General features: G+C 35.1%; 1 protein-coding gene across 1 annotated transcript; it reads right to left on the bottom strand.

Moving 5' to 3' along the window:
* Positions 1-8391: 8391 nt before the first annotated feature.
* On the bottom strand, positions 8392-10090 carry LOC133037009 (uncharacterized). Its single transcript, XM_061113802.1, has 3 exons — positions 9835-10090; positions 9244-9709; positions 8392-9145 (listed from the first exon to the last, which is right to left on the bottom strand). The coding sequence occupies exons 1-3, from the start codon at positions 10088-10090 to the stop codon at positions 8392-8394; spliced, it is 1476 nt and encodes a 491-aa protein (XP_060969785.1).
* Between the last annotated feature and the right edge of the window lie 2146 nt (positions 10091-12236).

Here is a 12236-nt window from a genome sequence, read left to right as displayed (position 1 = left end):
AAGTGGCTGGCCCTATACTAGTGGATTTGGGCCTCACTTTTTGCAATTTTGCAGTTTTACCTTTTCTGCATCTGATTTTCTCAAAAATGCCAATTTTCTAATTCAACCATTTAAATGCCAATTCTAACTATTTAATAACTATAAATAATTATTAAATAATATTGTCATTTATCATATTTATTAGTTGAACCATACAAAGTATCATAATTAACAAATATGCCCCTATAAACTCTTTCTTTACAATTTCGCCCTTACTTAGTGAAAAATTCACAAATAGACATAGTCTAATTTGAGAATTATAATTGATTAATCAAAACCAATTACATGAGTCTTACAAGCAATATTATCTCAACTAGTGGGGGGACCATGGGTCTATATAACCGAGCTTCCAATAAGTAGATCAAGAATTTAGCACTAAAATTCACTTACTTATTAATTCTTCGTTGAATCCACGCATAGAACTTAGAATTGCACTCTCAGTATATAGAATGCTCTATATGTTCCACCATATAGACACATCATTAGTTATCCATTGTTATAATCCTAATGTGATCAATGATCCTCTATATGAATGATCTACACTGTATAGGGATTAAATTACCGTTACACCCTACAATGTATTTTATCCTTAAAACACTTGACCCCGTATAAATGATATTTCAGCTTATGTGAAATGAGTACTCCACCATTTATGTTCGTTTGGTCAAGCTCGAAGGAGATCATCCTTTGCTTACTATTCGCCAGATAGAAGCTATAGATTCCATGTTTATGATAGCGCTCCCACTCAATTGCACTACCGTGTTCCCAAAATGTACGTATCACCCTGACCTAAAAGTAGGCTTAACTAACAAATCAAAGAACACGAATAGCCTTTCAAGATTGAGCCTAATCATAACAGGATTAAGAACATTTGATCTAGGATCAACTTGGCGATATTGACTTGAATAGATTTTACGGTAAGTTTAATTAAATCTAATTCGGAGTTCAATATCGGTCCCTTCCGATGCATACTCCATGCATCCAACCTGAACTTTACTTTAACCAATGCTCTGGAAAGAACATAGCACTTCTCCAAATGCAAGTAAACTTTGTTGTAGATTATCATATCAGTAAAACCCTATGTCTGATAAATCTAGGAAACTTTATTCACATAGTCATGTTTACTTTCCAATGTGTTGACGACACAATAAACAGGATCAAGTATGTGAAAATGGTTTCAGATGAATTTATACATTATGTACATATAATCATGAAATAAATCATGTGAACCATGCAACATTAAATGTTATTTCTGATCTATATTAATAAGTAAATCTGATTATATTGAAATGAGTTTTATTTAGGGCATAAAACCCAACATAGCGCTCCCACTCAATTGTACTATCATGTTCCCAAAATGTAGGTCTTACCCAAACTAACAGGTAGGCTTAACTAACAAATCAAAGAACACAAATAATACTCTTGAGATTGAACCGAACCACATCAGGATTGAGATCTTTTAATCTAAGATCAACCAGTGATATTGACTTAGAAAGATACAACGGTAAGATTATAATATATTTACCAAGATCAATATCTGTCCCAGTCCAATGTATGCTCCATATATACATCCGAAACTAGCATGCCAATGTTCTGGAAAGAACATAACACTTATCCAAGGTGTGAGTAAGCTTTTGTTGGGTTTTGTGCCCTAAATAAAACCCATTTCAATATAATTAGATTTACTCATTAATAAAGATCAGAAATAACATTTTATGTTGCATGGTTCACATGATTTATTTCATGATTATATATATAATGTATGAATTCTATTTAAGTCCAGAACATATGAATTTGTTAATGATTATAGTGTTGTCAGCATAGTGGAATATAATCTTAATTATATGTTCGAAAGTTTATTCCCTGATTTGTCAGTTCACTGGATTTAGACTGGCATGGTATAATCAGCGATAGGTATTCTTACACCTTGGATAAGTGTTATGTCCTTTCCAGGGCATTGGCAAAGTTTACCAGTATCAGATGTATGGAGTATGCATCGGAAGGGACCGATATTGAACTTTGATTAGATATATTAAAATTTACCGTAATATCTATTAAATTCAATATCACCTGTTGATCCTAGATCAAATGATCTTAATCCTGATATGGTTAGGTTCGATCTCAAGAGTATTATACATGTTCTTTGATTTGTTAGTTAAGCCTACTTTTGGGTCAGGGTGATACGTACATTTTGGGAACATGATAGTATAATTGAGTGGGAGCGCTAAAATAATTATGGAGTCTATAACTTCTACAGGAATTTAGAAGTGAAACGATGATATCCTTCGAGCTTGGCTAAACAGAGATAAATGGTGGAGATCTCATTTCACTTCGCTGAAATATCATTTATACGGAGCTAAGTGTTTTAAGGATAAAATACATTGAAGGTGTAACGGTAATTTAGTTCCTATTCAATGTAGATCATCTATTAGAGGGTCATTTATCAAATTAGGATTATAACAATGGATAATTAATAGCGTATCTATATCGTGGAACATATAAAGCGTTCTATATGACTGAGAGTGCAATTCCAAGTTCTAAGTGTGGATTCAATAAAGAATTAATAAGTTAGGAAATTTATTTGGTAAATTCGGTTCGACTTATTGAAAGCTCGGTCATATAGGCCCATGGTCCCCATACTAGTTGAGACAACACTGCTTGTAAGACTCAGTTAATTGATTTTGATTAATCAATTATAATTCTAAAGTGTGACTATGTCTACTTTTTGAATTTTCACTAAGCAAGGGCAAAACTGTAAAGAAAGAGTTTATAGGGTATATTTATTAATTAAGAGACTTTGGTTAGTATAATTAATAAATATAATAAATGACAATATTATTTAATAATTAATTTTAGTTATTAAATAGTTAAAATTGACATTTAAATGGTTGAATGTGAAAATTGGCATTTTGGAGAAAATGGGATTGAAAAATGACAAAATGGCAAAATTGCAAAGTGAGGCCCATTATCCATATATGGCCGACCACTTTTTATAGGATTTACCATTTATATTTTTCATTATTTTAATGCCATACAATTCTGACCTAAACCTAGATGGCATTCTATAAATAAAAAGTGTTGGCTTTAGGAAACTATGACTTGTACATTGTTTCTCTCAGAGAAAAACCTAGCCTTCTATTCTATTCATAGCCGCCCCTATTCTCTTCTTCTTATCCTCTTGAATTTCAAACCTTAAGTGATAGAGTAGTGCCCACACACATCAAGTGGTATCTCAATCATACTGTGTAAGACTGTGAAGAATCCAAACAACAAGAAGGAGAATCAGCATCAAAGGAAGGAGAGAAAGAGATCCAGGTTTAGATCTTGATTATGTTCTGCTACAGAAAGGAATCAAGGGCTAGAGATCTGAATGGAAGGAGTCATTATATTCCGCTGCACCCAATGTAAGGTTTACTAAACTTTATATGTGTTTATTTCATTGTTTTAGAATTCATATTAGGTTGTTAATAAAACATACATGGTAGTAAATCTAGATCCTGGTAAAATAATTCCAACAACTGGTATCAGAGCCATGGTAATGATTTACTTTCATAAAATATGAATTAAAACGATGATATGTGTTGATTTGGATGGTTTCATGTTGATATGTGTGTTATATGATGATTGACTGATGCTTGTAAAATTTTATGAAAAATAATTGAATTTCGTTTCTGGAATTATTTTTATTGGATAGTTTGGAAAAAATTAAGCAATTCACTTTTTTACAGAACTCAATTTCGATTTTATTTGAATTAGTTATGATTTTTTGAAGTTTTGAAAAAATCGGGGTTGGTGACACACACTTGTGCGCGCGGCTGGCTGCTGGCAGCACCCTTTGTGCGCTCAAGCAGCCCCTTGCGCCAAAGGATGTGCACCTGGATGGTGTGCTTTGCATATCGTCCGTACAGCTCAAAGTTTTTTTGTTTTTCTTCGATTTTTCATGTTATTTCATGGAATTAACTTTCAATTTTTTGTGTAGTTTTGTATTTTGATTTTTACTTTTCATATTTCAAATCTAATTATTAGAAATAAATTAATTTGATTTTTTAAAATTAATTTTAGATATTAGTGTAATTTAAATTTGAAAATAGGTAAAAATCTATTTTCGCTTACTTCTTTTCTTATTTTTTAAAATTTGATTATTTTATCTTATTTTTAAATCTAACGTCAGATATTAAATTCCTTTTATAAAATATTCTATTTTAAGTAATTTAACCTTATTTAGATTTAAAATTAGAAACCTGTAATCATGGTATTTTAAATAGAAATAAGATATTTTTGCTAACTTTTAAATTTTGTTATTTTTACTTAAATTAAATTATAAAATCAGAAAAGGGTATGTATTTATCATTTTATTTTATTGAATTTTTAATTTATAAAATAACATGAAATTTAGAAGGTGGTTAGCAAATTTGTTTTTGAAATGATATTTAGGTTAGTTGAAACCTAATTTTTCAAAATTGTAGGTTTATTTTTAAATTTATTTTAAAACTGAAAATATTTTTTTTATTTAAATATTATTTTCGAAATTTTTTTTATTAATTAGTTTAAAATTATATAAATCCTACATCCAACTATCCAAATTCAACTTGTTGCAGGAGTATGTGTTTTTAGATTGTTTGTAAGTTTTCTAAAACCTATTATTGCTTGATCTAAATTGCCATGGTTAACTTGTTGACAGATCCAATGATATGATTTTAACCCATGGTTCAATTGTCAATAGGTCAAGTAAATAATTTGTAACAGGTAAATTTTACATTCTTCTTTCATCTGTGTATGACTTAGTAACATGATAGGATCCATCCAAATCTGTGTGCCTATGTGAGCCTATATGTTTACTTTATATAATAGATGCATATAGGTTGTTGCTAAATAAAATGTCACACCCTGATAGATTTTATTTAGGTTCATTTAGTTTTTGGACCTATTCAATTAATAACACACTACAAGAAAACCGTCTTTTGCCGGCGTATTTTTGCGCCGACAAAAGTACACTAACTGCGCCGGTAACCCTTTGCCGGCGCACAACTGCGCTAGCAAAGCTTATCTGGGAATCTTGGTCGGTAAAAGACTTTTTACCGGCGCGTAGAGTAAATTTGCCGGTAAAACTCTATTTTACCGGCGAGAAATCACGTCGGTGAAAAAAAAGCACCGGGGTTAAAAAATACCCTTATCTGCTATGAACCTACTTTGATAAGCTTTTGCCGGCGCAATAGTGCGTCGGCAAAACTATTGGTGCTATGCGCCGGCAAAACTATTGGCGCCAAATCTGAGTATTGGCGCCAACAATTTTGGCCACTTTTTACCGGCGTAGGAATGCGCCGGCAAAAGTATTTATTTTTTTTAAAAAAAATTAATTAATTATATTTAATTAATTATAATATTAATTAATTAAATATAATAATTAATTTTTTTTTTAAATAATTATATTATTATATTAACAAAAAAAAAAACCAACATAATTTACATTAAAAGATAAACAAACATTAATTATATTATGTTCTACTTAAATCAATATATAAACAAAATGTTAAAAGATCGATGTTCGAATCGGATAATAAAAAAAGGTAAAGTTCTATAGGCGGGTAATGTCGTCATCGTTGTTTCTCTGAGTCTCGGGAGGCTGCTATGACGATCCAGCACCAGGAGCAGCTGACGATCCAGCACCAGGAGTGGACAATGGTGGAAGATCCATGGGAGGCAAGTTGAAACCCGGCACAGCTCGAGAAAGATACTCAAACTGATCTTGGAATCGTCTGAGGTAGAGTTGTTGTGTCTCATACTGCTGCCTCGTATGTTGAGTTGTCTGCTCCGCTTCCTCCACTTTTTTCTGTAAAGCCTCGTAATGTTCCATTGTAATAGTTGGTGGGGCCGTAGAATGCGTGGCAGGTGCTCTTTTGGCCCCAACTCCCTTCAGTCTGGGGAGATGGCCAAAGCCTCTAAGATGTCGAGATCGTTCCCCGAGTAATTGCGTCATAACAGGTAAGTCTCGGGAGTACTGTGTTGGATCGACAGCAGGCTCATCGGGCTCATCTTCAGTGGGCGTTGGTTGAGTTGCCGTTATTTCAACCATTTGCTCCTAAAACAAACAAATAAGTTAAATGGTTAATTTTAATACAAAATAAATTGAAAGAAATAAATAAAAATTGAATTAAAATGTAAACTTACGTAAGCTTGTTGCGCGAACTCGTTGCGCCAATTGTTGCCTTTATGGTGAAACTTTTGAAAAGTTTCCACCGCAGTTGGCAGTTCTCATGTGTCGGGGTTAGCCTATTTTCAAGAGAAAATATATTAGTATTGTTATTTTACTAGAAAAAATTAAATGAATGATAGTAATATATAAACTTACCCCCTCGACAACATGTATAACAATAGGCTTCGAGCCCCAGCCTCCTTGAAGTTTCATCTTACCCCGACTTTCTTTATTTTTCGCTGCTCTCGCCTGAAATTAATAATTTTTCTAACAAATAATTATTTATTATTGACTATATAAATTAAACATTACTAAAATTAGAAATTTTAAAAAATGTACCTTTTGTTTCTCTGTGCTCCAGTAAGCGATGCAGTCACTCCACACCTCCTGAGTTACTCCCTCAGGAGGTGACATGTCGGCCCTCTCCTGTCCAAGCTCCTCAATGTTTTGTATCCACTTTTTCTTGTAGTCTGCCCTCCAGTCACGTAAACCCTTTGACATCTCGTACTCACCGTAGTAAACGAATGTAGGGTTATCTCGTGGGAGGACAAACTTGGTATGCAAAAAGTTACACATTAATACATTAATTACAATTTAATAAGAGTATAGTAATTTAAAAATTAAAAAAATTATTACAACGTACCTCAAGTCTATCCCAGAGTGCATTGATGTCAGCTCTACTGACATCTTCCCATTTGAATTTATTGATGGGGATAGACATCCGAGTCATCCACTTAGCCATATTGTTGAATTTTTTCCATTTTTGCCGACGGGGGTGCCAGTCTCTGCATGCAACTCAATCTGTAACTTGGCAGATTGTGTTTTAGAGAGCTCTTCCTCAACATTCTTGCCTTTGTATTTACCTCTGACCCCTTTCTTTTTTGAACTGCTGCCACCTGGTGTAGACATACTACATATACAACACATATTGTTTATTTAAAATAAACTAATATATTCAAAACATATTAAAGAAGAAGGGTTGTAATTTTATTTTATTTAAAATACTATTTCAATTACAATTCATCATCCTCATCATCAGTTACATATACAACATTATCATCACTGCCACTCTCTAATTCTAAGGAGTTGTCTTCTTCGGTATTTAGGCCCTCCTTGTCATCATCGACAATGAAATCATCTAATTGTTGAGGCTGTGAATTCATACGATGGATGTTTGTAACTTCAGTTGGGTCGACATCATGGCGAACATAGTCAACATGATCCAACTGTGGAAGTTGAACAACGAACTCGGTTTTAGCTGAATTGTTTTCCTGTACAAAGGGTGTCTCCCCATCAGTGTCCGGGAAGTCCCAAACATTTTGCGGTATGTACTCATTTACAATCAGCCAATCTTTACCGTTCTTCAAATCAGGAATATAATAGATCAATCTTTCTTGAGATGCAAGTATGAACGGTTCATTTTGGTACCACTTTCGGTTGACGCAAATTCTAGTAATAACACCGTCACTATCCATTCTACTCCCATTAGTGTCAAACCACTTACAAAAAAATAAGAGAACACTGCAGTCTTTTAAATAAGTGAACTCCATAATTTTTTCAAGTGTGCCGTAAAAATTTTGTCCATCTTCACCGGGCACCATAGCACTGCTATTTTGTGTTTTGCCGTTATCATCCCTTTCCTTCACCAAAAATTTAATACTGTTCACTATGCACCCTGGATAAAAATAAATTGCTACATTCGCTGGGTTAGCAATAGCATACAACTCATCTGACACTGCACCCAGGTTGCTCAACCGTAGTTCATTAATCTACATTTCAGGAAAAATATTAAATTAAGAAAAGTTGAACAATTATTGAGAACAAAATTATGAGTATTGAGAGGCAACAACTCTTACTCGAGTTTTGAACCATTCAGGGAACTCAGTCTCTTGCACTTTTTCAATATTGCCTACACCCCTTGCTTGAAGCAACTCCTTGTGCTCACTATATAATATAATGCACTTAGTAAGCTAAAATTTTTTTAGATGAAGTCGACTATTGTGTGTTTGTGTTTATGGAATTTACACTTACTTGATATACGGCTCAACCTCTGTGCAATTGTTCAAAATGTACCACTCAGCCTTACGCTTGCTTTGCATGGGTAAGGTGTCGAGTGTCCTCATACCGAGGGGTCGGCCAACATGCTTGAATACAGAAAATTATCGAGTTGGCATGTTTTGGACAATGTCATTATTCCGGTCAGGACTGTTGAATCGAGTTTCCACTTCTCGGAAGTACATTGAGCAAAATGTTAATGCCTCATTAACCACAAAAGATTCAGCAATAGAGCCTTCCGGACGGGCACGATTCCTGACATATTGCATGTACACAGACATTGACCGCTCAATGGGATACATCCACCTGTACTGCACCGGTCCACCTAGTATAGCTTCTTTAGGGAGATGCATAACTACGTGAACCATTATGTCGAAGAAAGCCGGTGGAAAAATTGTTTCTAACTTGCACAAAATAGTTAGAATATTTGTTTGCATTTTTTCTAAATCCGAAACATTAAGTGTTCTTGAGCATAATTGTTTGAAATACACACACAGCTCAATGATTGTGTCCCGAATTTCTTTTTTCAAGAACTTACGGATACCTTCTGGTAGTAAACGTTGTAACAACACATGACAATCATGTGATTTGAACCTGAAAATCTTGCCCGTATCCAAATTTACATTTTTGTCTAAGTTTGCTGCGAAACCGTCCGGAAATCGTACAGACTTTATGAAGTCTGCAGATTCAATCCGTTCTTGGACACTAAGTGTGTAACTAGCTGGAGGATTTTTCCACTTCCCATTTCGGTCTTCATACAACCACAACTCACGTCGTATTTGCAAGTCTTGCAAATCCATTCTCGCCTTGTCGGTATCCTTTGACTTCCCGTCGATACTTAGAAGAGTACCTACTAAGCTGTCACACATATTTTTCTCAATGTGCATTACATCAAGATTATGTCGTAAGGACAAATGCTTCCAGTACTTAAGCTAAAAAAAATACTTTTTTTAGACCAATTTAGCTCTTCACTAGAACGCTTCCGTTTCACACCCCCGAACTGTTTGTGTTTTCCAGGCAAACTCAATGGAATTCGGTTTAATTGAGATAAAATATCATCCCCCGTCAATACAGGAGGTGGTGCTCTCTTCTCAGGCTTACCATTGTACTTTTTGCTGCTCCTTCTCGGATCACTCATTTCGAGAAAACGTCTGTGGCCAACATATCCAATCTTACTATTTAGGCCAATGGAAGGAGTGTGTTCATTGCAAGTGGGACACGCCATATACCCTTTTGTGCTCCAACCAGACATTAGAGCATAAGCAGAAAAATCATTTATTGTCCACAACACTGCCGCACGCATTGAAAACACAGTTCCGTTGTAGGAATCTCGGGTTTCAACACCCGTCTCCCACAACTGTTTTAGTTCATCAATTAACGATCTCATGAATACATCTATGTCTTTCCCAGGAGATGAAGGACCTGGAATTAATAAGGCCAACAACAACGATTTAGATTCATACACTTCCACGGTGGCAAATTATATGGGACACAAATAATTGGCCACAGGCTGTAAGAGTTGCTCATGTTGCCTAATGGATTAAAACCGTCAGTAGCCAAGCCCAGTCTGACATTTCTTGGTTCAACAGCAAAAGACGGATAAAGGCGGTCAAATTGCTTCCATTCTTCAGCATCCGCAGGATGCCTAAGCACACCGTCTTCTTTTGGTCTCTGTGAGTAATGCCACCGCATATCCTCCGCAGTGTGTCTTGAGCAATATAATCGTTTTAGTCTCGGTGTGAGTGGGAAGTAACGCATAACTTTGTGAGGAACTTTTTTACCATTACCCTTTTTTTCAGCCATCGTGATTCGCCACATACAGGGCAAAACTCTTTCTTCTCATTCTCCTTCCAGAAAATGGCACAATTATACTTGCACACATCTATTGAGTCGTAACCCAAACCTAGATTGCGCAATCGCATCTTCGACTCATAATGCGACTTCGGTAATTTTGTCCCCTCTAAAAATAGATCAATCAAGATGGACAGCAACATATCGAAAGAGTCGTTACTCCACCTATTCTAAACCTTGCAGTGCATAAGCTTTACCAGTGCATTGAGGGCTGATTTTTTGCAACCTGGATATAACTCAGACTCCATCTCCTTAAACAAGTCATCAAACTTGTTGTTGTCATTGATAGGGGGTTCTCTGAAAGAATCAGTAGTGCTGGCAGATTCGTCAAACCCAGGGTCCCCTCTTAACATGTCTGCCAACATATCTTCCATTTCCTCTTCGTCATTTTCAGGAAGTTCAACTACGAGCTGAGAAAAAGTCTCTCCGTGGAAATACCAGGGATTGTACGAAGGTTGGATCCCGCTGAGAAATAAATGAACTCTTATAGTTGCAGGTGTGTGGAAATTCACATTCAAACACCGCATGCATGGTCATCGAGCTAATCCGTTAGAATTCACGTGGTTCGTTGCTACCGCAAGGAACTCGTCAACGCCACTTCGAAACTCTGCAGAGCGCCGATGCGCCTTCATCCAACCTCGGTTGGTAGGCATCTTCCACTATGAAGTAATTAACAAAAAAATTTTAAGAACAAACAAGAAAATGTGCAAGTGTCCTAATCCACCTTCTTACTCCGTTACTAAAAGGTTAAAGAACCTATCCGATTCAGGTTTGTAATATACATATAGTACAATCTACGCTCTTAAAATTATTTCATTTTTGTAAAAATTTTGGCAGCACCTCCCCACAGTTCTTATAAGTTAGCAAACTTGTAGTAATTAAGTTTGCCGACTTACAAGAACGTGTAAGAAGACGTTGTACCAAAATATCTACTAATGAAATAATCAAATAAGCAATAGATCATACTATAAGTATAAAACAAGCCCAAACTATCTATGCGGACAAACTGTAATACCCGGAGTTAAAAAAAGGATTATCAAAGCCCTAACTAGATAATTATGAGTCATTGATGGAATTATATTATTATATAGTTCAATATATGTGAAATTATATGAAATTTAACATGTTAAGACCCCGTTGGTGAGCCAGGGGCATTTTGGTAATTATGACCTGAGAAGGGTAAATTGATAAGATTAATTTAATTACGTGCTTAATAGAACTATATTATTATATAGTATGCCTGTGTTGTCTTTCAGGTGTGTTCTGACAGGTTGGCACGGTATAGTCACAACCGGGAATTTCGGGCCAAACCGTGTTCGGGCCCGAAATGCAAATTGGATTGATTTAATTGGCATTTTATTTGATGAGTGATAATCTGAAATTTAATGGTGAATTATTTATGCATGAAATGACTAAATTACCCTTGTGAGGGTGTATGTGTGAATTTAAGCCCTAGGGGCAAAATGGTCATTTGACCATATTTGAATTACATTTGATTAAAGCTAATTTGTGATTTGTGAGATTTAACTTGAATTAAGAGTGTTGGTTGGAGAATTTGTTGTGTTGGAGATTGGGTTAAAGCTTGTGCAAGGAATCAAGGTAGTTTCTTGCTGAATTAATTGAAACTAAATATTGAATTCTTGCTGAAATTGTAGAGTAAAAAGCATGTGTTTGAGTTTGGATTTTCTTCTTGCATGTGTGATGAAAAGGATGCTAATCTTATGGAATTGAGTTTCTATTTATTATGTGTTTTGTGGTTGAGCTTGGGCAGTGATTACATGGTGTTTTTAGATTGGAATTTCATGTTTAAATTGATGCTATGCTGCTGAATTTTAATAGGTTTGAAGTGGGTTGAGTTCATCCCCTTGAGCATGAAGTTTTGATGAGTTTAGGCATGATTTTTTGCTATGTTTCTCAATCTGATTTTTGGTGATCTTATGATGATTTAGATGCATGTAATGTGTTAATTGAGTGTCTATGATATGCTAGTAATCCCAGTTGTTAATTTGTATGCTTGGTTGAGAAATTGGAGTGAAAGATTGGATTTTCAAGCTCAAATTCGAAGGAAAGCTTGCTGGTTTCTGGGTTCTGCACCCAG

Source organism: Cannabis sativa, chromosome 4 (assembly GCF_029168945.1).
Source record: "Cannabis sativa cultivar Pink pepper isolate KNU-18-1 chromosome 4, ASM2916894v1, whole genome shotgun sequence".
Classification (NCBI taxonomy): Eukaryota; Viridiplantae; Streptophyta; class Magnoliopsida; order Rosales; family Cannabaceae; genus Cannabis; species Cannabis sativa.
Note: the sequence above shows the minus strand (reverse complement) of the source record. Positions and strands in the feature narration are given on the sequence as shown.

What these genes read in the sequence shown, in the direction of transcription:
- LOC133037009 (XM_061113802.1), bottom strand. Translation starts at nt 10,090, where the DNA reads ATGGCTGAAAAAAAGGGTAATGGTAAAAAAGTTCCTCACAAAGTTATG. An exon ending in ACTGGGCTTGGCTACTGACG is followed by an intron (nt 9,710 to 9,834) that starts GTTTTAATCCAT and finishes TATTAATTCCAG; the next exon opens with GTCCTTCATCTCCTGGGAAA. An exon ending in TCTAGTGAAGAGCTAAATTG is followed by an intron (nt 9,146 to 9,243) that starts GTCTAAAAAAAG and finishes TATGTGTGACAG; the next exon opens with CTTAGTAGGTACTCTTCTAA.